Here is a 27,423-nt window from a genome sequence, read left to right on the forward strand (position 1 = left end):
AAAGCCTGCAGTTTGTCAAAGGTTTTGTGAAACTGAGCTATTCATGTCAAACCATTCTGACTGTGTCAGGCTCCTGAGACTGAAACACCGTTCAGCTGTTCTCCTGCTCTCCTGAGGACAAGATGTTCTTCTCCAGTTACATCAGGCCTCATGGAAGAACCCCAGTTTCACCCTCACCATGGTGCTGGAGAGAGGGTGGGGGAGATCTCTGGAAAGCAACCCTCACTTTTCACAACAGATGCTTTGAGTCCCTTCTTTGGGAACTGGCTGTGCTCTGCGCTTTGCTGACTTCTTCCTTTGCCACTCAGCACACTCTGGAAGAAACAGCCACAACACAGAATGCTGTGGGTGGGAGAGAGAGAAAAGCAGACAGACAGAGAGGGTTTCTTTCTCCACATTGCCACTTCTCAGATTAATTTGTAGCAGCAGCCCTTCTTGCAGTGGAGGCCTGATCATACATCTTCAGTTCATTATTCAACATATTGCAAGAGGGCCTGCAGGGGCTCTGTAGACCCATCCGTTTTGGAAATGTTTGGACCACAGACTGAAGCAGCCATAAATGGAATGGCTGGGACCAGGCATGGGCTATTTAATGGAGGAGAAAGCTATCCATGGCTGTGCTCTATCTCCATAGCTGGAGACAGCGATGCTTCTGAATATCAGCTGCTGGAAGGCACAGGAGGGGAGCTTCTTCTGGGTTTCCCACAGGCATCAGTGAGGAAACTGGGAGGACAGGATGCTGGACTAGATGGGCCATTGGCCTGATCCTGGTCTTTTTATGTTAACAACTACGCCCAGAGAGAGGGTTTCTGTATCCTAGGGTAGGTTGCTGCAGTGCGAAGGCTTAGTGTGTGTGCACAGATGTGTGCAACCACAACAACTAGAAGTTGCTATATACTAAATCTGAATGTTTGTTCATCTAGCTCAGCATTGTACACACCAGTCTGGCACCTTTCAGGTGTTGGACACAAGCTTCCATCAGCCCCTGTGGCCAGCAAAGCCAATGGCCTGAGATGATGGGTGCTAGGGGTGGTCTACAGTATTGGTCTTTAGTGGGTCATCTTGGACCCTCTAATGGGTTGTAGGCAGGCCTAACATGAGTCCCAGTAGCAGCACGCCAACATACAAGTATTAAGAAGCTGGTAACCCAAATGCCTGTTTGGACAAAACTTTCAATCTGAGTATGTGTGTTGGTTTCTCTCAACTGCGCTGTAGGATAGTCAGGCAGCCCATGATAGAAATGGAGGCTGCATTCATACCATATATTTAAAGCACTATGATGCCACTTTAAACATATGTGGGTTCCCCTAAAGAATTATGGGAGATGGAGTTTGTTAAGGGTGCTGAGAATTGTTAGGAGACCCCCTATTCCCCTTCCAGAGCTACAATTCCCAGTGTTACCTTGGAACAGGAGTTGATAGTTAAAATCATTCTGAAACTGTATGTTTGTCTTTTGTACTGAGCTACTTGGAGACAATCAAGTAGTGCATAAATTGTAAAAATTAAATAAGCAAATGAAGAAGGGGCATGTCTTTAATCTCAGACTGCTTAGTCAGCCTGGCAATTCTAGAAAAGCAACAGCTGCAACCAAGGTGGCTCTCCACTGATCAAGCAATAGATGAAATCTAGTCCCCCAGCATGTACTCCCAACGCAGGCAATTCCGAGGCTTCATTGCTGCCTCCCAATGTCAAGGGCAGATGCTGCTCACTCATGTTCCTTTCCAAGCCCTCAGCGCAAAGGGATTTATGGCGGCTTCAGAAACACCAGGCTCCTCAAGAGTCCTTGAGCAGGGGCTACGCTGGATCATGGCCTAATGTGGCTCAGAAAATTATACCACTGCTAAGTGGTTTGAGCAACCATTTCATGAAACATGTACACATTTGCACCTGTGCGAGTGTGTAAGCATAAACATGTTTAATTACAGATAGGTAGCCGTGTTGGTCTGCCATAGTCAAAACAAAAAAAATTCCTTCCAGTAGCACCTTAAAGACCAACTAAGTTAGTTCTTGGTATGAGCTTTCGTGTGCATGCACACGAAAGCTCATACCAAGAACTAACTTAGTTGGTCTTTAAGGTGCTACTGGAAGGAATTTTTTTTCATGTTTAATTAGTCATTATTATAGAATAATAGATGGTTACTACTACTACTACTACATCACCTTCTAAACCAGTCTGAAGGCAATTTTCACATAAGATAATAAACACAATTAAAACCACAAAACCAACAGATATGTTTAAGGCAAGACTAAAAGTCCAACAAGTGGATCCTTGTGGCAAAGACCCATTCATCCAGCTGGGAAAGGCCTGTTGGAACAAAAACATCTTCAGTTGTTTCCAGAGAAGCTGCGTCTCAAGAGGGAACGGGGTAGCCACACTAAAAGCCCTGCTGCAAGTTAGCGCAGAGTGGACTTCTGAGATCTTTGGAACGTGCAGGAGAGACCCACAGCCATGTATTTTTGAAGTAGCAAAAAGTATGACCCATGGCTGTCTCACAGCCTATATTATCCCTGAATCAAGAGATTACCTGCTTGGTTATACAGCTGACTTTAAAAACTTGGTCAGGATGCATCCCTCTCCCCAACTTAACTCTCTCTCCCTTTTTTAAAGCAGACTCACCTTAACTGAAGCAGATATTGAGACTGCAATTATGGGAACATCTCCTGGGGAAGACTTGGAAGCACAGCCCAATGGGCTTGAATTACTGAAAATTAGCAAGGCTAATTTTAATGTCACCATTCAGCCAGGCTCATGATTTGCAATTTCTTAATGGCCTTCGCAAAAGGAGCCTTTATATATGGCACAATCTTGGCTTCATTCTTACCTAAATTCCTTCTCTTAGGTCCTGTGAATGGGCCTGTTTTGTAGCCAACACAAACTTTGTCCAGTAAAATAATGTAAGGGACTCGGAATGAAAGGAGCTTAGCTGTTCCTTTGCTCCTGTTATTTTAAAGCAGAAATAACTTTGGTTTCTCCCAAGCCTGGAGACAAAGCCCTGAAGTGCAAAGCATGCTCAGCTCCTCAGCTCCCCATGAAAAGGGCCTTCAAATATTCTCTAGGACAAGTAATGGACTTATTAGAGGGATGAAAGGAGGGGCTTTTCAGAGAGAGAGCCCCTGCGCTTTAGTCCTGTCATATCAATGATCTTGCTTCAGAATTTCATTCTGTTTACATTCCTCGCCCCCCTCCCTTTTAAAATTCCCCCTCCGCCTCCAGCAGCATTAAAAGACTGACACTTGTAAAAATGCTCATTTATGTATGTTAATGCATGAGGTGCCAGGCATTGTGCAACATCAACTGGAGAGGGGGGAAGGGGGGGGGACAGAGAATGCCACGATAAAAAAAGAGGTGGAGCAAAGCACTCATGCAACAGTTTCAAAAAGTGTGTTCCGTTTTATGAAGGAGCCCAATACATTTGCACCCTCCTATGGGCAAGGTTGGGACGCGGGTGGTGCTTTGGGTAAAACCTCAGCGCCTAGGGGACTTCTGGGTTAGCGCCTCTGGCAATGGCGGAGTTCCTCTGATCGGGAGGAACTTGCTCCGTGGAATTTAGGGTCTGGCCGCTATGGCGAAGGCGGAGACCCACTAAAAATTGCAGGCGGGAGAAGCCTGTGAACGTGGGATTCGGCTGGCACCTTTTGCGCCTTCCCTACTTGTGGGGAGACCCGATTTCGGGTATCCGGAGCGATGTGGGGTGAGCAGCGCGGTGCTTCGAATTGACTGCTTCTTGCACGGAGTGAAGCCGCATTGCTGTTGCCGGAGAGCGCTGACTTTTTCCTGTGGACAATTTGATTCTAAACAACTACCCGTGAGTAGAACGGAAAATTGGATTTTTAAACATCTTAATTTGGCACAGAAACGGGGAGGTTTCAAACAGGAAGTCTGCCTTCCCCTTTTGTAAATAGATTGAAACAAAGAATTTGCAAGCTAAAGTCTTGGAAAGTCCTATGTAAAGGATTAAACTTCCATCAGCTAAAATCATTAAACCCCCCTTGGAGGCAGGAGAAGAGGGGGGGAAATTTTGGGTCGCGTAAGCCTGCAGGAGAGAGTGAAGAAAGTTGGATCACCACCGCTCTGAACCTGGAAATGGACTGCTAGTAAGACTGAGGTTTTTTGGAAAGTTCATTGACTGTGACAGTTAGTTAAATAAGAGAAATACATTGTTTTCATTGTCTCCTTCTGCGTTTAAAAAGGAGTAAAAGTAGCTGAAAATTGAAACTAACTTTACTGCTTGAACTGTGCTTAAAAGGATTGATACAAACAGAAATTGTTTCCCTCTAGAGGGAGCCTTTGAAATTGTTACAAGAGTTGGGCTGGTGGAATCTCCAGCTGCAAGAGAAAACCATGAGATTGACCTTGGATTGCTTGAGAATGTCGACAGAAGTCTTAGTGATTGCACTATGCAAGATAAGTGAGTCATTGGAACAGCTCCATAAAAAGATGGACGTGATGAATATTAAAATTGATATTTTGGGACAAAAAGCGACTAATTTGGGACAAAAAGTGAGCATCTACACAGAAACTATTCAGGAACCGATACAGGAATCTACTTTGACCTGCCAAATGGTGGAGAAAGCGAGGGAGAAAGTTGTGGTTGTTGAACCTAAAGTAATACAAGTGGAGAGGGAGAGAGCCCCAGCCTTACAGAGGCAACTTGATGATTACAAGTTGTTGCCCTCTATGATTGAATTCAGAGAAAGTCAGATTGGAACCCTGCTTGGACTGGAGAAGGAAAGTTGGATAGATCACCTCATGCAGGGATTTACTGACCTTTGGGATCTGGACCTGGGTCAGGAGGAAATTGGAGTTGTGGGGACCTGCAGATTTGGAGGGACTTTGAAACACGTCCTGAAATATCTTTTGGATTTTAGTTTTAACCACGGAGATGTGGATGACATGTCGAGAAGGAATAAAAACATTGTTAGGTTGGAGCTCCCTCGAGACCTACTCTTCAGCATCAAAGAAAGGAAATTAAGAACAAGATCAGCAGAAGACAAAGTAAAGTGTATGTATAAATGCAAAGAAGACTTGCAGAAGGGACCTGGAAAAGACTTAAGAGCCTCGGACAGAAGAGCACCAGGTTGATGGACTTTATGGAATTGATGGAAATGACTGGCAGAATCCGAGACCAGGGAGAAGAGACGGTGGAAGAAGATTGGAAAAAGTTTAAAGTTTATTTATAGAAATATGGTAAAATTAATGAGTGTTAGAAAAATGTTGGAATGAAATTATATGGCCTTAGTAGAAGTGTTATAAGGAGTTAAGCATAAATAAGTATTATAGTATTAATGGAAAATAAGGTTAAAATAAATTAAGATATTTATATGACAGAAAATAGTGAAAGATGGAAAGGATTTGCTGAAATAATTAATAGAAGTGGAATACAAAAAGGGAGGTGAGAGGAAGTTGATGAAACAAGGGAATGAAAGATAAGGCATTGAAATGGTATGATGTATGTTTTTAAATTGTTTTTGTTCTGTTTTGTTTAGCTTAATGCGTTAATGTTGTGTGGTGTATTGTTTATGTATTGTATTGTATTGTATTGTATTGTATTGTATTGTATTGTATTTTCTTTCTTTTGTTTCTTCTTTTTTTCTCCTTTTCTTTTTCTTCTTGTTTGTAAGGTTTAAAAGTAATAAATATTATTTTTTTTTTTTTTAAAAAAAAACCTCAGCGCCTAGGAGTTGCCGATCGCAAGGTCAGTGGTTCGAATCCCCGCGGCGGGGTGCGCTCCCGTTGCTCGGTCCCAGCGCCTGCCAACCTAGCAGTTCGAAAGCACCTCTGGGTGCAAGTAGATAAATAGGGACCGCTTACCAGCGGGAAGGTAAACGGCGTTCCGTGTGCTGCGCTGGCTTGCCAGATGCAGCTTGTCATGCTGGCCACGTGACCCGGAAGTGTCTGCGGACAGCGCTGGCTCCTGGCCTATAGAGTGAGATGAGCGCACAACCCTAGAGTCTGGCAAGACTGACCCGAACGGGCAGGGGTACCTTTACCTTTACCTATGGGCAAGGTCACACATTTAAAGAGTGGGGGGAGAAGCCTGATCTCACAAGTGACTAGCCTGTATCTGAAATCTGCATAAACACAATGGGGCCTACCACTGCTGGGGGGATATTCCTCTGTGCAGCCCCGCATGGCAATTTCACAGAAGCAAAGTGAGCTATTGTGCACAGGATATTTCAGGTTTGGAAAAGGTTCAGAAAAGGGCAGCCAAACTGATAAAGAGGATGGGGAGACACACACACACACACACACACCGTGCAGGAAAGTTGTAGCACTTGGGACTTTTTAGCTTAAAGGAGAGCAAGATGTTGTGATGTAAGTTTATAAAAGTATGCATAGCATAGAGAAGCAGACGGAGAAGGCTGATAGAGAAAGTGGATGTACCATGAAGCTGAACGCTGGGAGATTCAGTGAGGCATATGGAAGGAAAGCATATCTCCGTACAGTGGAGCAATGGAACTCGCTCCACAGGAAGCAGTGATGGGCACCATGTAAGATGGCTTTAAAAGGGCCCCTTCAGGGTTTCAGACACTGGGGGCGGGGAGAACCATTGCCAGCTATACCTGGAATTGCACCTGGAGTTTCTGCAAACAAAGCTGATGCTCTGATGCTGAGTGACAGTCCTTTCCCTTTCAAGTTCCCCAGACAATTGCATATTCCAGTGGCAAGAAGATCTTGGTACTTGGGGAAGTTTTGATCTGACCTTCCCTGTGCCTGATTTTTCTATTCCAACCATGGCATGCTAAATGTGGCATGGAGGCCATCTGTGTGTGCCGTTGGGCAACACACAAGCACTGAAACCTTGTGCATCAAAGCATGCTGCCTTAGAGGCTCCCTTTGTTTCCCAGCCTGGATGTTTGTGGAATAATAAATCTGGATTTCAAGTGGGATTGGGAGGAGAGAGAGCAGGGCAAGAGTGGGAACGCCAGTCACCAGAATTAGCTCCCTATTCAAAAGTCACATCATCAGGAGAGTGCATGCGCGCACACAATGTGGCGTCTGCTACTGGCTATTTCCAGCATCTGACAAGGACGTGTGCTTCTGGACCTCTGGCTGCTCAGACACTTCTTTCCATCTGCTTTTCTGGATGACACCATCTCCCCTCCGAGGCTGATGGAACCAGTCACTAATGCACAAGTGCCAGGCAAACCCAGACCTCTCCAAACTCCTAAAAATCCCTGCTCCAGAAAACAAAAAGGTGTGCCTTTTATTCTTGTTTACAAAAATATCCTACCTTTCTTCAGGGAATGCACAGAGCTCTCGCCCCCCTCCATATTTTATTCCCACAACAACCCCTATGAGGCAGCTTAGGCTGGGAGACTGTGGTTGGTCCAAGGTCACCCAGTGAGCTTCATGGGTGAGGAGGACCTGGAACCTGGGTCTCCCAGGTCCTACTCAAACACTATTGCCACCACTCCATTCTAGCTTGGAGCAGCAGCAGATGGCATGGTCTCCAAAGTGCAATGCAGAAGGTCCCAGGTTCAATTCCTGTCAGCATCTGCAGATGGGGCTGGGAGACAACCCTGTCTGAAAATCTGGAAAATACTTAAGTAGATGGACTGATGTTCTGGCCCAGTCTAGGGCAGCTTCCTATATAGCACAACCCTACACTGAAATCAACTGAGGGGGGGAGCTCCACCTCTCCATCAGAGTGCACAGATCAAGGGAAGTAGGTGGTTTTGCTTCCTGAGTGCCACAGTGTGGTTTGTGGTTAGAGAATCAGACTAGGACCTGGAAAACCAGGGTTCAAATCTTCACTGGGTGTGACCTTGAGCACAGTCAATGTCTTTCAGTCTAACCTACCTCACAGGGCTGTTGTGAGGGAAGATGGGAGAAGACAATATTATGCACACCACCTTGAGCTCCTTGAAGAAACAGGTGGGATAGAAATGGAACAAACAAACAATATGGAATTCTTCTTGTTCATGTATTGACTTTATATCCTATGTTTCCCCCCTCCCCCAAGGTGTTCAAGGTGGCCTACATGGTTTTCTCCCTCTCCTCATTTAATCCCCACAATAACCCTGCGAGGGGGGTTAGCCTGCGAGAGGCAATGACTGCCCCCAAGTTTGCCCATTGAGCTTCACAGTTGAGTGGGGATTCAAACCCTAGTCTCCCATGTCCTGCCCCCCCAAACCCTTCCAAAGATTGGCTTTGACAGGAGTTTTACAAAATCTCGTACAATATTCAAAGCAAAATCCTGTTTCATATGTAATAACCGTCAGCTCCAGCTACAGTACTTGAAATTAACTTTGTGCAGAAAAAATATGACTGGTATGTTTGTGTTTAGCACTATCTGCAATTTGTGCCTGAAAAGGCGACGTGAGACAGGCAGTATTTTTTTGTTGCTGAAAATCAATTTACTGTCTTTTGTACAACAGTTGCCCTCCAGTGTGATTTAGGGAGCACGCAATAACTCCCAGGGTACGTAGCTATGTTATGAGCTTTGCCTAACACAGAGGAGTTTTCTTGGGGGGGGGGAGAGCAAAAAGTAAACAGCTGCAGTGAATTGATGGAGCTGAGAGAGAAACACAACATTGGGAGTGGGGGCGGAGGGAAGAGATATTACTGATATCCCGGTAATATGCAAAAGTCCCACCAGGCAGCTTGAGCAGTATGGTAAATAGAAACAGGAAAAGGCTCTCCCCACTCTAACCCCCTCCTTGATAAGAGCTGTTTGAAAGAGTGAGTTCCTAGAACAGGAAGCACCTTTCGGAGACCCAAAATAGCGGCAGTTGCAACCCCTCCCATGCCCAGAGTAAGGAGGAGGAGGAGGAGGAGGAGGAGGAGGAGGGTGCACTTAAGCCAAAGTAAGAAGAGGCTGAAACAAGGTGCCAGACTCACTGCTGAATGCAGGATTTGCCATCCTGGTACCCTTTCAGATGTTTTACACTGCAACTCCCACCCCCCTGGCCACTGACTGTGCTCACAGGGTGGGATGAGTGGTTGCCAGGTTGTCAAAGGCTGCACCAAACTGCTTCAAGGCAAGGAGCAAAGGAAGTCTCCTTATACTGAACCAGACTAATGGTCCCTCCAGCTCAGTATTCTTCTTTGGCGACTTCTCTTAGCCAAGTAAGATTGTCTTCCATGAAAACTGTTTTAACCGTGAGTCCGTAAGTGACTGTGGAGGCCAATTCTGGATCCACACGTCCTTCCACAGTGGGGACATTGGTTTCAGGCAGTATCACGGTGAGGGTTTGCCAAGCACGTCTTCCTCTTAACGTAGGGGACGCAGGTGGCGCTGTGGGTTAAAGCCTCAGCGCCTAGGGCTTGCCGATCGAAAGGTCGGTGGTTCGAATCCCTGCGGCGGGGTGCGCTCCCGCTGCTCGGTCCCAGCGCCTGCCAACCTAGCAGTTCGAAAGCACCTCCGGGTGCAAGTAGATAAATAGGGACCGCTTACCAGCGGGAAGGCAAACGGCGTTTCTGTGTGTGGCTCTGGCTCGCCAGAGCAGCGATGTCACGCTGGCCACGTGACCCGGAAGTGTCTCCGGACAGCGCTGGCCCCTGGCCTCTTAAGTGAGATGGGCGCACAACCCCAGAGTCTGTCAAGACTGGCCCGTACGGGCAGGGGTACCTTTACCTTTATTCTGCTCTGGTCAGACCTCACCTGGAGTACTGTGTCCAGTTCTGGGCACCACAGTTCAAGAAGGACACTTGACAAACTGGAACGTGTCCAGAGGAGGGCAACCAAAATGGTCAAAGGCCTGGAAACGATGCCTTATGAGGAACGGCTAAGGGAGCTGGGCATGTTTAGCCTGGAGAAGAGGAGGTTAAGGGGTGATATGATAGCCATGTTCAAATATATAAAAGGATGTCACATAGAGGAGGGAGAAAGGTTGTTTTCTGCTGCTCCAGAGAAACGGACACGGAGCAATGGTTCCAAACTACAAGAAAGAAGATTCCACCTAAACATTAGGAAGAACTTCCTGACAGTAAGAGCTGTTCGACAGTGGAATTTGCTGCCAAGGAGTGTGGTGGAGTCTCCTTCTTTGGAGGTCTTTAAGCAGAGGCTTGACAACCATATGTCAGGAGTGCTCTGATGGTGTTTCCTGCTTGGCAGGGGGTTGGACTCGATGGCCCTTGTGGTCTCTTCCAACTCTATGATTCTATGATTCTATGTCTCTCCCTTTTGTCCTGAGTTCAAGCGTCTTCAAAGCCCCTGGCACCTTTGGTCAAGGCTGTTCTCCAACTGGAGTGCTTGCAGGCCAGTGTTTCCCAGTTATCAGTGCTTACACTACATTTTTATTGTCTACAATGACTAGCAGAAGCTCTCCAGGGCTTCAGGCAAGGAGTCTCTCCCAACTCTTCCTGGAGATGTCAGGGATTGAACCTGAGACCTTCTGCATTCCAAGCAGGTGCTCTACCACTGACTTCTGCCTCTTCCCCACAAGGTCAGCCTCTGTTTTGGTCATACTACCACCAATGCTTTATTGATTGTATTTTGTGATGTTGTGTTGATTTGATCCTTACATGTTGTACTCTGCCTTATGAAAGTGCAGGTTATAAATTCAAAAAAATATAAAGCCATCATTCTCCATCCCATTTTCAGTTATCTTGCCAGGAAATTGGTTCCTTGCTTCTTTTCAAGATTTATATACTTCCCAAGATTTATATACCACTTAACTATAACAAACCCTCAAATCAATTTACAAAAGTAATATAAGAATAAAGTAAAACAGTAAAAACAACAGTTTAAAACATTTAAAAATTATTAAAATCAAATATTAGCTGAAAACCAAATTAAATCATATATCACATATCTGTGTGGGCTTGTGAAAGCAAAAAAGCTTTTAACAGGCGCAGAAAATAGTACAGTGAAGTCACCTGCCTGATGTCAATGGGCAAGGAGTTCCAGAGGCTGACTTCTTACAAATGGAGGGCAAGCACTATGCTGCCCTGCGACAGCACCAGTTCCACAGACTGAAGTGACTGAGTGGGTGCATGTGAGGGGAAGATGATCTTGCAGGTAAATGGGTCCCAAGGTGTTAAGGAACAACCTCACCTTTAAATTGTCCAGGTAGTTTGTTCATTTATTAGACTTCTACCCCATGATTCCTCCCGAAAGGGCCCAGGATGGCAAACAACAAAAAGTTAAAACAATATTTCTTTTTCCCAAAAAAGAAAAAAAAGGCATTTTAACTATTTTGAAACAATTAAGAAAAATCTAAAAATACCCATAACTTCTAAACACATTTAGGAGCAAGCACCTACCCTCACAGCTGCTAATTTCAAGTATCGTTAAGTCACCTGGCACCTGGGTGAACAGGAACGTTCTAAAATTAATCCTGAAAAGTCAGAATGGACTTTGGCCAAGCAAACTAATCGTAAGAACCTGGTGTGTGGCTCAGTAGACTTTTGACAAAAACTCCAGGCTCAACAGGCGATAATCAAGCTCCATCTGACCACAAGACCCCAGTAGGCCACATTTTTTTAGTTACTGGATTTATCTCTCACCTCGTTTCATAGTTGCCATTCTCTCCTCCCCATTTAATCCCCACAACAACCCTATGAGGTAGGTTAGGCTGGAAGGCAGGGACTGGCCCAAGGCCACCCAGGGAGCTTCACAGCCAGGCAGGGATTTGAACCTTGGTCTCCCAGCTCCTAGCCTGACACTCTAACCTACTGAAGTTCTCACCCTGGGCCAGCAGGGGGATACTGTAGATAGTTATGCAAATAAGGGATTGAAAGTGACATTCAGTGATTGGATAGTTTTAGAAAGTTGTTACAATTATGTGTACTGGAGCTCTCTCTATATAAGCAGGCTGACTGAACCCTTCAGTTCAGTTCTGTTCTGGCCTCTGAATAAACAAGAGCTGTTTGAAGAATCGCTGTGTCGTCTGATATGGTCACCCACAACTTAACACTGGCGACGAGGATGGGATCGATGGACATCAGAGCACAGCCAGATGCGGCCACCCTCTGAACTGAGCTGAATCACTGAGCTGAATCACAGAGCAAAATCACTGAGCGAAATCACTGGACAGAACCAATTCAGAGCTGACTGTTCTGGCTAGAGCACTGTGTTCCATCCATCGCCCTTCACGCCGGCATCGGAATCATGGCTTCACTTGTGCCTCTACCGCCATTTGCCCCAGCCTCTGAATCATGGGACTCCTACCTCACTCGGTTCGACTGCTACCTCCAAGCCAATGAGCTGACAGAAGTATCACAGGAGCGGAAGCGAGGCCTATTCCTCAGCCTCTGTGGGCAAAAGGTGTTTGAGACGGCCCGAGCATTGGTTGCGCCTGAAGCAGTCCAGGCAGCACCGTGGGACACGATTCAAAAGAAGCTCTGCAACCACTACGCGCCAAAGCCATCCAAAATTGCTGTCCGCCATGCGTTCCACCACCGGAACCAGGCAGAGGGGGAGTCAATTAACAACTACACCCTCCGACAGGCTGCAATGCACTGCGAGTTCCAAGACTTAGACGATGCCCTGATGGATCAAATCGTCTGCGGGGTCCGGGACATCCATCTGCAACGATGTCTCCTTGCCAAGCTGGACCTAATGCTGCAGAAAGCCATTGAGGAGGCCGTAGCCTTGGAAGCTGCTGAACGCTTCGCCCAGGAGATCCGCAAGGCCAGCAGCCCGCGTCTTGCTGGGAAGCCAGTTCCAATGCATCACGAAGAGGCCAGCAGTGATGAGGCATCCTCCAGTGAAGACGATGACGTGCACCAGACAAAGCAGGAGCGCAGAAAGTTCCAAAAGAAGTCCAAGGGCCAACCGGAATGTGCCAGCTGCAGAAGCAACCATTCCTGTGCCAAGTGTCGATTCAGAGACGCCATCTGTCGGACGTATTCCAGAAGGGGCCACATCACTAAGGTCTGCCGATCGGCTCCAACTGGCACCCCCCCTTCACCGACTCGCAAGTCCAAGTCTTCACTCCAGTACGCCAAGGAAAGCTGTTTCGCTCTCACCAACTGCTACTGCCCATCTGGAACCACGATTGGCCAAACTGACTCGCCTACGCGACGCAAGCTGAATGTCACAGTGCTCATTGAAGGAGCTCCATGTGTCATGGAGATCGACACCGGGTCTGCCCTGTCCATCGTGTCTTGGAGCACCATCAAAAGACTGGTACCCCAAGTGTCTAAAAGGCAACTCGACTCTCGCCGCATACACCTGAGAGACTACCAGGGAAACGACATTCCCGTGGTAGGTGTCGGCTGGTTCCGGATCGCCTTCAAGGATTTTTCGGGCCTGCTCCGACCGGCCAAGCCTCCTAGGGCTAGACTGGTTTGATGCCCTCGGCATGGAAGTCACCGGCATCAACTGAATCTCTAACGCAAAGACTGAGGGTCTGGTCAAAGACTTTGCTGAGGTTTTTGTGGCACTTTGGGGCAATATACAGGTGCGCCCATCTCCTTTAGCCTTGCTCCACAAGTTGCCCCCATCAAGCTAAAGCCACACCGGGTTCCCTTTGTTCTCAAGGCTAAGGTGGGTGAACAACTGGACAAGCTGATTGCACAAGGAGTTTTGGAGCCAGTTGACCATGCCAAGTGGGAAACCCCCATCGTCACGCCTGTCAAGCCGGACGGGTCGGTGAGAATCTGTGCTGACTACAAGTGCACGATCAACAAGGCACTTCAGCAGCACGCTTATCCGGTTCCTGTTGTCCAACACCTGCTGCATTCCCTGGGTGAGGGTAAGGTCTTTGCTAAGCTGGACCTTGCCCAAGCCTATCAACAACTGCCCGTTGATGATGCCACCGCTGAAGCCCAGACGATCGTCACGCACCGAGGGGCATTCCGTTGCCGCCGTTTGTAGTTCAGGGTGAGTGTGGCTCCTGGCATTTTCCAAAGCCTTATGGAGCATCTCCTGCAAGGGCTTCTGGGCGTGGTACCATATTTTGACGATGTCTTGGTATCCGCAGACTCACACCAGCAGCTGTTCGAGTGCCTCCGCGCTGTGCTGACCAGGTTCCAGGAGGCCGGGCTCAAGGTAAAGAGGGAGAAGTGCCAGATCACTGTTCCATAGGTGGAGTTCCTGGCCTATCTTATCGACGCCTCCGGCCTTCACCCGACCACATCCAAGATCCGCGCTATCCAGCAGGCCCCCATCCCAAAGAACAAGATGAGTTGCAGGCGTTCCTGGGGCTGCTGAACTTTTATAACATGTTCCTGCCCCACAAAGCCACGGTGGCTGAGCCTCTTCACCGACTCCTCAGCATGAAGACGTCTTGGTCCTGGGGTCATCAGGAGATGGCCGCCTTCAACGCGGTCAAGGCTCTCCTTTCATCGGACAGTGTGCTGGTACAGTACAGCGAAGCCAGGCCGCTGGTCCTTGCCTGCGACGCCTCACCTTTTGGCATTGGCGCTGTCCTTAGTCACCGTTTTCCAGACAGAAGGGAAGCACCACTCGCCTACTTTTCCAGAACGCTATCTCTGACTGAACGGAATTACAGCCAGCTCGACAAGGAGGCACTGGCACTTGTGGCTGGAGTGAAGAGGTTCCATTAATACCTCTACGGCAGGACTTTTGACCTCATCACCGACCACAAGCCACTCCTGGGCCTCCTCGCCGGTGATCGACCAACTCTACCGGTCCTCTCGCCACGCATGCTGCGATGGACTGTTTTCTGGCTGCCTACCACTACCAGCTCGTCCATCGCCCGGGGAAATCGATGGGCCATGCCGACGCCCTCAGCCGTTGCCCTCTTCCAGTGTTTGTGGAAGACCCGGCTCCTGCTTCATCGCTCCTCCTGATTGAGGATCTTCCAGCAGCGCCTGTATTGGCTGCCACTGTGGTCTCCACATCTGCCCAGGATTGCACCATCAGCCGTGTGCTCAACTGGGTGTGGAGGGGGTGGCCACAAGGGCCTTTTGCATCAGAGTTTCAGCCCTTCGCAACCTTGGAATGAAGGCCGTGGGGACTGTGGTTATACATGTTTTTATCCACACATATATACAACCTGAGCATAGAATGGAGGGGCTCACAACCCCAACAGATCTTGCCTCCCCATTAGGTTCCCGGAGAGACCCCTGAGCTCCAGCTTTGAGATTCAGCACAGAGCAAGGCAAGCTTCTATGTACCCAGCTTGCAGCATTAGCCAAAACTCCCCCACACCCCAGCCCATCTTAGTCTGTTGTTCTCCATCCTAGGATGACAGGTGAGTTTGTTTTTATGACAACAGAGCCTTCCAGGATTAAGGATTAAGGCTGCAGGTGACAGAAAGGACACTTTTCTGCTTGAGACCCTAGAAAACTAATATTGGGTTGTATCCAACAATGCTTCCTCTTCTTCTCCTTTTTATGACAATTATTATTATTATTATATTAGTAGTAGTAGTAGTAGTAGTAGTATTTCAGTTTATTCCCTGCCCTTCACCTGAAGGCCCCAGCACAATTTAAAATACAACACTAAAAATGGTTTAAAAATACTGCCATCACAAAAATAGGGTGGGTCCCAAATATATATGTCTCATTTTACTCAGAGTAGAGCAATTAAAATTAACTTAAAATCAGTTGAAAGGTTTCATCTCTCAGGAATGCTTGACATGGATGCTGACGGCTGCCAGAACCTCAATCGCCCCCAAATGGAAAACCTTGCAGGATTTGTGACTTTTGCTTTGGTATAAAAACATGTGGGTTTAGCATTGCTGGCTGGCGGGGCGGGGAGGGGGGAGTTCATAATTTACAAACTGCCAAAGGCTTGGAGGACCTTGCAAAAAAACATTAAAAATCCATGCTATTTGTATACACAAATATAACTCTGTTGGTTAGAGTGTGGTGCTGAGAATGCAAAGGTTGCAGGTTTGAACCCCATACGGGCAGCTGCATATTCCTACATTGCGATATGCAGAAATGGAGACAGGGAAACAAGTACAGTGTTAAAATGAGTAATAACATGTTTCTTATTTTATGTATATATTACTGTAATTGAACCTTAAAATATAAGGAGAGCCTGCAGGATTAGACCAATGATCCATCTGGTCCCACATCCTGCTCTCACAGTGGCCACCCAGACGCTCCAATGGGAAACCTTCAAGCAGGACCCCTGAGCACAAGAGCTCTTCCATCCTGTGGCTCCCAGCAACTGGCGTTCAGAAGCCTTGCTGCCTCTGATCATGGAGGCAGAGCAGGGGAGTTGTGTCCCATTTTGCTGCTTGAGGCTCTGCCACCTTCCTCAAGCTGCTGCCACCAGTGCCACGTGGCACCTCCCCCACATCACCTCTGCTGCCTGCATCGCCACTGCTTCTCTGCCAGAAGTCATAGGAGCCAACTCCTAGGGGCTGGGGTCACTTCAGCACCCCAACGAAATATTTGAGGGGGCTAATAAAATAAAAAATGTGGGGCAGGGCTTACTTGCCCTCAACCCCAATATTTTATTCAAGTTGCACCCCTGCCAGTGGTGGAGGTTTCAGGGTGGGTTGTGTGAGGGAGGCTGTGAGTGTGATGCCTAGGGGACTTCTGCAGCCTGAGGCAGCTGCTTCACCCCACTTCATGGGTGGGCTGGCCCTGAGGCAGAGAAAAGCCATCATGGCTCGAATCCCCATAAGAATAAATCAAGTGCTCCCAATACATTAACTCCTTGCAAACAGAAGTCCTTACAAACACCCATACTAGGGTAGAGTCCGTTTTGTTATTCCCATTTTCACAAAATAGAATCATACAGTTGTAGAGCTGGAAGGTACCCTGAGAGCCATCTAGGCCGCCCCCTACCATGCAGGAATCTCAGCTCAAGCATCCCTGACAAATGTTTACAGGTGGCAAGGCTGGGGAATGCCTGTTTGCCCAAGACCACCTTATGTAACCAGGGTGGAGCCAACATCTGAACTAGATGCTTTCCAGCTCACCCCTGTTAAGCCACTATTTCCCCCTAGTAGTCCTTCAATGGGCGAGGGTGGAATCAGGTCTGTTCCTTGCAGTCTGAGCGAGCGTGATAGCACAGAGTTGTGCACCGGAAGCCTGTGCCCCATTTCCACAGCAGATCATATCCTCTGGTTCTGCCCACCCCACTCCCCTCCCAGTCAGGGTCAAAACACACATGATGAAGGGGAATTGTTTTCTTGACTAATGAACTGCAGGCATGTGGGGGTGCTACAAGAGACATGCTTGACCCTCTCTCCATTTACCTCATTTCCCTGGTCTCCATCTCTACCTACCCAACCACCCCCTGCAGGAGAATCAGGAGAGGAGAGAAGTGCCCATGGATGTCGGTTTTGGTTGGGGAAGCAGTGCAAGAACAAGGGTCAAACACCCCCTCCCCCTGCATAGCTTCTCAGATCCAAAACTGGCTGCATTTCATTAAAGATGAGGCCGCCAACAGATCCAATTGCAGACCTGCCATTTTGGCCGTCAAGATGGCTTGAGCACTAGATAAGGAGAGGGAGATGCCTCCCTCTGTATATGAACCACAGAAGGCCTCTCTTGGCCCAATATTCTTGGCCCAATGTCCACTCTTAAAAAAAACTTCATTAGATCCCTTAGACCTTTCCAATTACCGCCCAGTTTCAAATCTTCCATACCTGGGTAAGGTAATTGAGAGAGCGGTTGCTGAACAGCTTGGTAGGTTTCTGGAGGAAACATCGGCATTAGATCCATTTCAGTCCGGTTTCAGTCCTGGTTTTGGGACGGAGACGGCTCTGGTTGCCCTAACAGACGATCTCCGTAGACACCTGGATCGAGGCGGGTCAGGACTGCTGATCCTTTTAGATTTGTCAGCAGCCTTCGACATGGTCGATCATGATCTTCTGGACCACCGCCTCGCAGACGTGGGGATACAGGGCATAGCCCGTAACTGGTTGTGCTCTTTTATCTCTGGTCGGGGACAGAGGGTGGCACTAGGGAGGGAAATGTCATCGCGCCACTCCTTGGTGTGTGGAGTGCCACAGGGCGCAATTCTCTCCCCGATGCTTTTTAACATCTTTATGCGCCCCCTTGCCCAGATTATCCGGAGCTTTGGGCTGGGCTGTCACCAATATGCTGATGACACTCAGCTCTATCTGCTGATGGATGGCCACACCGACTCAGCCCCGAACACACTGACCAGATGCTTGGAAGCTGTGGCTGGATGGTTTCGTGGGAGCCAATTGAAACTAAATCCTTCGAAGACAGAGGTCCTATGGCTAGGTCGGGATGGCATGGGGATGAGGGACCAACTCCCTTCTCTTGCGGGGGCCCAATTAGTGCCATTGCCTTCCGTTAAGAGTTTGGGTGTAATCCTTGACGCCTCCCTTTCCATGGAGGCGCAGGTTACAGCAACAGCCAAGGCGACATTTTTCCACCTTCGCCGCATCAAGCAGTTGGTCCCTTACCTTTCCTGCCCCGACTTGGCCACAGTGATCCATGCGACGGTCACCTCCAGGCTTGACTACTGTAATTCATTCTACGCGGGGCTGCCCTTGAAGCTGACCCAGAAACTCCAGCGGGTGCAGAATGCTGCAGCAAGGCTGCTCACAGGGTCTCTGCCATGGGAGCATATTCACCCAGTGCTTTTCAAGCTGCACTGGCTCCCGGTGGAGTACAGGGTCAGATTTAAGGTGCTGCTTTTGACCTTTAAAGCCCTTCACGGCCTAGGACCCTCATACCTATGGGACCGCCTCTCCCGGTATGCCCCACGGAGAGCCTCAAGGTCCATAAATAGCAACACCTTAGTGGTCCCGGGCCCTAAGGAAGTCAGATTAGCCTCAACCAGAGCCAGGGCCTTTTCAACTCTGGCTCCGGCCTGGTGGAACGCTCTGCCTCATGAGACCAGGGCCCTGCAGGATCTGATCTCTTTCCGCAGGGCCTGTAAGACAGAGTTGTTCCACCTGGCCTTTGGCTTTGAGCCAATTTGATTCCCTCCCTCTCTCTCTCTCTCTCTCTCTCTCTCTCTCTCTCTTTTTCTTTCTTTTCCTTCTCCTCCTGCGATGAGGCTACATTTTAATATTTTAATGTTCCATTATTTTAATGTTGTATTTTATTTTTGTTTTTAAGTTGTAATCATTCATCTTGTTTTTATTATTGTTTGTAAGCCGCTCTGAGCCTGGCCTTGGCTGGGGAGGGCGGGGTATAAATAAAAAATATTATTATTATTGTTAATATTCACCAGGGCTGGATAGGATAGCTCAAAGGTCACTTTTGCTCTCTCTTACCCAGTATTTTACTATCTCAGTGTTTTATTTATCCATATATATATGGTGCCTGACAAGCAGCGGCTAAATACCTCAGCTTCCACTCTATTAAATAGCAGGTAATTGTCCCTGATCAAGGGGAGGGAATTTATACAAGCATCTGGCCTCATTTTAAGAGACCATGTTTTCCTCTTTAAACTTGAAAGCTGGAGGGCTGAGCCTATCCAGGTTCATCTGTCTGGTCTTGGGCGAGGGAAGCAAGCAGCAATGATTGGAAAAGGATTGCTTTGCAGCGACTGAGCGAGTGACATTTGCACTGTGGTCCACATAGGAGGGAGGGAGGAATGTGGGAGAGATTCCATTCAGGTCACAGATAAAGAAGAACTCAACATAACACTCACTATGCAACAGTTTGCAAAGCGAAACACACCCATCCTTCGAAATCTGCACTTCTCCGAATTGTGTGATGCAGTTCTCCAGCCAAGGAATGTGCAGAGAAATGCTAGGGTAACTTATGCACACAGATGAAAGTATTCATGAAAGCAGCATTTGGAATGTGCTCCCCAGTGAGGTTCACCTAGTACCTACATTCATCTTTCTAACACCAGGTAAAGACTTATATCGCCCCCTACCAAGCTTTTGACAAACTACTGTTAGCATGCAGACAAAGCTTCCTGTGTTTGTTACATAGGTGGTTGCCTTTTGTTCTGCTTTATGGTATAAATATATTTATTTGTGTTTTTACCTGCATTATAAGTCGCTTGGAAACCTTCAGGTAATAAGACTGGCTGATCTAGTACCGATAATGATAATGGTGGCAATGTAATTCTTATATTGGGAGAAATCGCTGTGCAGACACTTGTATGTTGGGATAAATCCCTATCCACATGGTGATGGGCAGACAGGCTGCTGGCGTGATGTAGCAGGATCTTCTTGCATTCTTGTATACCCAAGGCACAGTGGTTAAGGGCACCCAAAGGTGTAGAGTCGCAGGACACAGCCTTCCTAGCAACACCCCAGGGAACTGTGGTTCTCACCCACCTACTGGTGCTAGTTTGATGTCTATGGCTAAAAGATGCCCTGGAATCCACATAGGCCATATAATGAGATTCACCACTTTTGGGAATGATCCTTGCAAAACACTGTGGTCACTGAGCTATCACTTGGGTGGTTTTTCCCAAGCTAATCATTTCAATTTCTGGACCCCCATCCAATTCGGAAGGATCTCCTAAGGGTGGTTCCATAAAGTGCAGCATCAGTGAGTCTGTTTCCAGGATACAGCATCAGCTGGGGGGAGGAGGGCAGCACACCACTCTCCTCCCAAAACAGTTTCTTTCCCATGATAGATGGGGAAACCAGAGTGGTGGTGCTGTTGGGGAGAGAAACTGTTATGCCAGCAACACCAGTTCTGAGGCCTATGTGAACATAAGTGAGGGTTTGCAAGATGATGTTGCTACGCATCCCAGATGATTGGGTCCATCTAGCACAGCTTTGTCTATATGGACTGGAAGAGGCTCTCAAGGATTTCAGACAGGGCGAATTCACAGCCCTGTCTGGACACACCAGGCCTGAACCTGGGACCTTCTGTGTGCAAAGCAGATGTTCTTCCATTGAGCAACAACCCTTCCCCATTAAGTCTGTGCATTGGGGGTGGAGGAAAACAGAAGTTAGCCTCAAAACTGCAAATTCCTACTCTAATCTAAGTCCTTCTTCACATGTATGTGTGTTCAATTTTTGAGAAGCACAACCAGTTTGTGTGCAAGACACTGGAGCACACAGTGCTGAAAACAGGTAAAAACAACATGCCCTCACTGCTAATAATTTCAAGCTTCCCAGGAATAGCCACCGTTCAGACAGACTCCTTCACCAGGGAGGGTGTTCCACAAGAGGGGAACCACCACTGAAAAGTCCTGATCAAGGGTCAGTGGCAACTCAGCAGTGGCACCACCAGTAGAGCCTCCTCTGTCAAGCATTGCGAGTCATCACTGATGGGTGCCCACCACTCCTCAATGAATTTGCCCAGTCCTGCTTTCAGTTCTGGAAGTGGGGGACAGCTGATGCACAGCCATATATTGGCTGCCCTGGTTGCAGACAAGCCCCCTGCCAGGAAAGGATAAAGAACTGGCTAGTTCAGCCTTGCCCACCCACCTCACCAGTTACCTGCCAAGAATCTCAACTGACTCTTCACTCTTAATTCCCCATTTCCGGAAGTTGCACCACCACAGTCGTCCTCGTCATCACAGCCCCCACTTCCTGCTTCATCCTCATCTTCTGGTTTCTCCAGATTTTTCCGGCGAGAGATGGACATTCCTTTTAGGAGCTGGAAGAGAATATATTTAAGGGGAAAAGGATCAGAGGGGCTTCAAATGCCAGGAGATTCATCACATCTGTTGCCTTTGATTCTTATGTAACTTTTATATTGTTGTATTCTCTGTAAGTCCTGTATCCCTCGTAACACCATGTATCCCTTACACCCCCAGGAGTTCCCTGTGGTCTGTGGGAGAGTTTCTCCTACAAGTTCCAAAGATCTGCTGTTACTCGGAGCAGGGCTTTTATTGTGGCTTCCCCAGTTCTCTGGAATAGCATCCTTGTCTAGATATGACAAGTACCTACTACATGTACTTTTCAAAAACAGCTGGAGACATTTTTGTTCAACAGACTTTCCTTGCTGGATGAATGGGTCTTTGACACAAGGGCCCACTTGTCAGGGTTTTAGTCTTGTCTTAAAAGTATTTGATGATTGTCTTTTCCCCCTCTTTTTATGTATAAATTGCTTTGAGATGGTGGTTTAGAAGGCAATCAACAAATTAAATGTAGTATCATCCTCATCATTAATAAAAGTTTGGAGACTATTAAGCTGGGTGGTTTGTTTCAGGTACAATCTTGAGTCTGTGGTTTTACTGGTTAAACTTCACCCCCTGTTCCCCTTCACTGCTGCTGAGCAACACCAAACCTTAACTGAAGGATCAAGTGGGCATTATTGCATTCACCAGAATTTGGCCTTGATTAGATCTCCAGATTAATAGCCAAAAGCTCAAGGAAATTTCACCAAATGTGCAGCTTAGTTGTTAGAGCAGCCGAACCAATTCAGGGGACTGGAGGGGGGTGTCATTTCTTAAATGCTTCCCTTGCAAGTCAGAGTGTCAAGTATGCTATTTTCACAAACACATTAATTTTTATGCACACTTTATCCTAGCATCTGCATTTTTGTTGTGGGAAATCTCAGAAAAGTGTGAATGGATTTCAAAGGGTGACTACATTGCAATGTGGACATTGTTTCAAAAAGCACAAATTATTTTGGACAACAACCATACAATAAATAAAATAACCAAGCAAATATTAGAAATCATCCCAGAATTGGCCTTACTAAACATCTTCCAAGACAATAATGCCCACTTACACCACAAAGAACTCATAACCCACCTACTTTCAGCAGCCAGAAACACCATAACCAGACACTGGAGAGACCTGTCAGGAGTAAGCATGGACCAGTGGTACCAAATAATATGGGAAACAGCCCTACTAGAAAAATTAACCAATAAACTGAAACTGACACGGGGACAAACAGAAGAAGACGCCTTCACCCTGGTATGGCTCCCCTTTATTACGTACACAGCCCAACAAGACAATGACAAGAATCCACCAACAGCATACAAATCAATATGGCTAACCTGATCCAAAACACCCGCCCACCTCACTCACACACGAAAACAAAGACCACCACAGCCAACCCCAAACAAGCAACCACACCCTAGGCCAAACCCAATTTCTCTCACCACCAAAGGAACACAAGCGAATAGCAAAGAGAACCCGCACAAACAACACTGACACAAACCCCCACACATACATTAAGCAAAATAGAAACATCACTTCCCGACCCCACCCCACCCCCTCGCCTTTCCCCCCGCCACCTCTCCCCCCCCTTTCTTCCTAATGTCTCAACAAATGAAACTGACCTATGGAAAACGTAACTTGAAAAAAGAGACATTGCGCATACCTTTGTAAACCAAGAAAACTTTAATAATAAAAAAGCACAAATTAAGTAGGTTTGCCTTTAAATGTGAACTGAACTGGATTCCTGCCCACTCCCTCTGTGGAGCAGCCTGCCTTCTATCCCGTCAGACTCTATGTCCATCTAGCCCTGGACTACTGCGATGTCTCAGTCTACCGAGATTTTACTTCAAGGAAGATGCCAGAGGTTGAATTTGGGATCTTCTGCAAGCGAAGCATGACCTCTGCCACTGAGCTAAGGGGTGGGTGCTTGCCCTGGCTCTGAACTGAGACTCTCGAGTCCTTAATTAGGGGTGCCAACTGCCAAAGATTGCAGCAGTTCTCAAAATAACTGAACCAGTGCCTCCTAACCAGTGACATTCTAGGCTGCATTATTTTCAGTTAAATGAAATGTTTAAAAAAGAGTTTTTAGAGAGGGGATATTCTGAAAAAGAATCTAGATTTCAACAAGAAATCTTAAACAATGAAGTGAAATGTATTTTATACATTTTATCTAAAATGTATAAAATATTGTTGGAATGGAATACTGTGGACGAAGAGCTTAAATCTGTAATGATTAGTTGGGCTAGAGATTTTGATATTGAATTTGAGAAATGGACTAAATTATGGAAGGATGGGTTAAAGTTTACAGCTTGTACAATGATTAAGGAAAATGTTATGAAGATGTTATATAGATGGTATATAACACCAGTAAAACTGGGTAAAATGTATAAAGTGTGTAATAAATGTTGGAAGTGTAAGGAGACAGAAGGAACATTTTACCATATGTGGTGGGAATGTAAGAAGGTAAAAAGCTTCTGGGAGATGATCTATAACGAGTTAAAGAAAATGTTGAAATATACTTTTGTTAAAAAACCAGAAGCTCTCTTGTTGGGAATACTGGATAATGAAATTAGTAAAAAAGATGTGAAATTAGTTTTGTATGCAGTAACAGCAGCCAGAATTTTGCTGGCACAGAAATGGAAACAGGAAGAGATGCCCACGAAAGAAGAATGGAGGATGAAACTGATGGAATACGCAGAAATGGACAGATTGACGGGGAGAATTAGGAACCAACATGACCAGAGATTCTCCGAGGACTGGAAGAAATTTACAGAGTATATCAAAAATTTCTGTGATGAGCAAATAATGTTCGTTGGCTTTCAAGAAGCTCTGTGAAATTACTGTTAGAAATATTGTTTAAAAAATATGATGTGATTAAGAGTATTTGAGTGCAATATAATATTGGGAAATATGAGAAGAGGATAAAAAAATAAATGGAAAATTATCAGACAAGCTGAGGGAAGTTCTGGAAAAAGGGGTTTAAGTTAAAAATGGATGTATAATTTTGTAAAAATGTTTTTTTATTATTGAAAATCTAATAAAAAATATTTATATATAAAAAAAATAACCAGTGACATTCTTGAATTGTTCAAATGAAGGTTCATGCAGGCTGAGAAGTATCTGTTACTTCCACTGTGGTGCTCATAGTTCTGGAATTTACTACTCTTCTTTTTCTTCTATAAAGAGTGGCTCAAATACCAGAGTCAATATTTTAAGAATATATTCTAAAATGGGGAGTTATTGTGGACTATGCAAGGATTTAGCCAGCTTCATTCCATAGCAAAAGGCTGCTTCTTTGAGTGTTTTTGAAATACTTGGAATATGTCGAGCCAGGTTTTGAAAAATTTTGTGGAGTCTGCAGTTTGCACGGCTGTGGAGTTATACTTGTGGCATCTGACTTCATATGTCCGCAGTAATATAAAAACTTTCCCTCTTGTTTGTCTTAGAGGAGCAAACTTTCATTAAGAGTCATTTGGTTCATTTTGGATTCTCTCTGCTGCTATAAGTTCCTTTCCTAAATATTTATAAGAGAACATCTTTTTAAAAGTTGCTTTTTAAAAAATCACAGCACGTAATGGGTTCATTCACACTACACAATAAATATTTAAACCCTCTCCCCATTGAAACCACCGCCAGATAATTCAAGGTTTCCTGCTTCACCCTTTGTTCCCAGACTGGCAAGAAAGTTACAGAAACTTTTCCAGGATTTCGTAGGGCTCCTAGGAAGCCTTTGCAAACACGGGGTTCTTCATATACACTCGCTGATTGACAAGGAATGGATGGCTACGTAATCACAGGAAACAGCAGCCCTATGCGGATCCTGAACCACCCATGTCAGAGATCTGATGTCAAAGCATCAGGAAATGAAACAGCCCCACGACTGCCGACCTCCCCAAGTGTCCCTATTTTCCAGGGCCAGCTCAGGATTTACAGAAGCCATCTTGGTTTCAGATGTGAACCTGAATTTTCTACTTTTCCTTGGGTAAAGGAAAAGTCCAGTCGTGGCCGACTCCGGGGTTGCAGCGCTCATCTCGCTTTACTGGCCAAGGGAGCCGGCGTACAGCTTCCAGATCATGTGGCCACCATGACTAAGCCGCTTCTGGCGAACCAGAGCAGCGCACGGAAACGCTATTTACCTTCCTGCCAGAGCGGTACCTATTTATCTATTTGCACTTTGACGTGCTTTTGAACTGCTAGTGAGGCATCTAATCATAAGCCTGCATTTTTATCAAGCTTATATTTTGATCAGGGCCTGTATTTTAAAATGAGCTTAAAGATCTTCAAATGTTTCATGCCAGGCAGAAGAGCAGCTGCCTAAGAACCTTGGCAAGATGTTTATTCTCCTAGACAAGGGGGCCCCCCTTGCCAAGCAGAAAACATCATTAGAGCATTTGTCAAGCTTTTGTTTAGAGACCTCCAAAGGAAGGAGATCTTTCAATGATGATCCTTGACATCTGTTTAAGATAAAAATTTGAGATTAAACCATTTGTTTTGGAGGGCAATAGGGCGAGGTGAGCTGGTAATTAAGGTTCCTTGTTGAGACACATGTAAGATATATTACTACTTATTTGTCATTTATAGATAGAAGAATATATAGCTTTTTGATTCCCATAAAAGGACAAGAGGAAATGGGTGTATCTTTTGTGATTGGTTCTAGCAAAAAGCCAATAGGAATTTCAACCAGGCTGATTGGACAGAGGCAGCCACAGGAGGAGCAAGGGGGCTGGATTAAGGCAATATAAGTGCTGGCCAGAATGGCAGGAGGCCAGGCCAGAGCTTGGTAACCATATACCACTTTGCCTCATATTTATTTGTCTGACAAATAAATTATTATTTTAATTTCTCTATTGCTGCGTTGAATATTTCATTCCAGCTAAGCGTTAACCACAAGCAGGGTGCTACACTAGGTTGACAGGAAGAAGAAGAAGAAGAAGAGTTTGGATTTGATATCCCGCCTTTCACTCCCCTTCAGGAGTCTCAAAGCGGCCGACATTCTCCTTTCCCTTCCTCCCCCACAACAAACACTCTGTGAGATGAGTGGGGCTGAAAGACTTCAAAGAAGTGTGACTGGCCCAATGTCACCCAGCAGCTGCATGTGGAGGAGCAGAGACGCGAACCCAGTTCCCCAGATTACGAGACTACCGCTCTTAACCACTACACCACACTGGGACCGAGCAACAGGATCTCACCCTGTCACCGGGATTCAAACCATCGACCTTCTGATCAGCAAGTCCTAGGCTCTATGGTTTAACCCACAGTGCCACCCGCGCCCCTTTTCCTTAGGACATCCCTAAGAGAAATGTTGGAGGCTGTGGCTCAGTTATGCGACCCCCCGAGCCAAGCAGATAAGTAATTATACGACCTTTAGAAGACATCTGAAGGCATTCCTATATCAGGAAGTTTTTAAATATTTTATGTTTTATTATGTTTTTATATATGTTGGAATCTGCCCAGAGTGGTGGGGTATAAATATTATTATTATTATTATTATTGACACCCCTATTTTCATCAGAGAAATGTTGGAGGGTATGTGACTGGCTTGTAACTGGCTTGTATTATTTTAAAGAGTTCTGCCAGTAAAAGTTTGAATAATACTTTTATGGGTCTGGACAATGATTTATTCCAAAAGGAGTCAGTTATTATGCTTCCAGTTGCTTCAGACTGCACAAGATCAGCATCTGCAACAGTTTTAGAGTAGGGTGCAGCTGCACTGGGTGTCCCACTGCAGGGGGAGTACCAGAATAACGCTGTATAATGGAGCACAGGAGGCGGGGGAAGTGAATTTTAGTGTTGCACAGGATGGGAGTAGCCAGATTTTTTTGTTGCGGGGGGCAGGACTTCTGGGTGGGACAAGACCGACATGATTGGTCAGTTAATTAAGGCATCTGAAGGCAGCCCTGTTTAGGGAAGCTTTTAATGTTTGATGCATTACTGTATTTTAATATTTGGTTGGAAGCCGCCCAGAGTGGCTGGGGAAGCCCAGCCAGATGGGCAGGGTATAAATTTATTATTATTATTATTATTATTATTATT

At 46.3% G+C, this 27,423-nt stretch overlaps 1 protein-coding gene across 3 annotated transcripts in view; it reads right to left on the reverse strand.

The window, feature by feature from the left end:
- GPC3 (glypican 3) overlaps positions 1-27,423 on the reverse strand; it is a 245,626-nt gene that overhangs the window by 10,165 nt on the left and 208,038 nt on the right. For all 3 annotated transcript variants that reach the window (XM_079962803.1, XM_079962802.1, XM_079962801.1), the window contains one exon: positions 21,217-21,376. In XM_079962803.1, the coding sequence (XP_079818929.1) occupies positions 21,217-21,376 (160 nt within the window). The remainder of the gene's footprint in view (positions 1-21,216; positions 21,377-27,423) is intronic.

Source organism: Podarcis cretensis (assembly GCF_951804945.1).
Source record: "Podarcis cretensis genome assembly, chromosome: Z".
Classification (NCBI taxonomy): domain Eukaryota; kingdom Metazoa; phylum Chordata; class Lepidosauria; order Squamata; family Lacertidae; genus Podarcis; species Podarcis cretensis.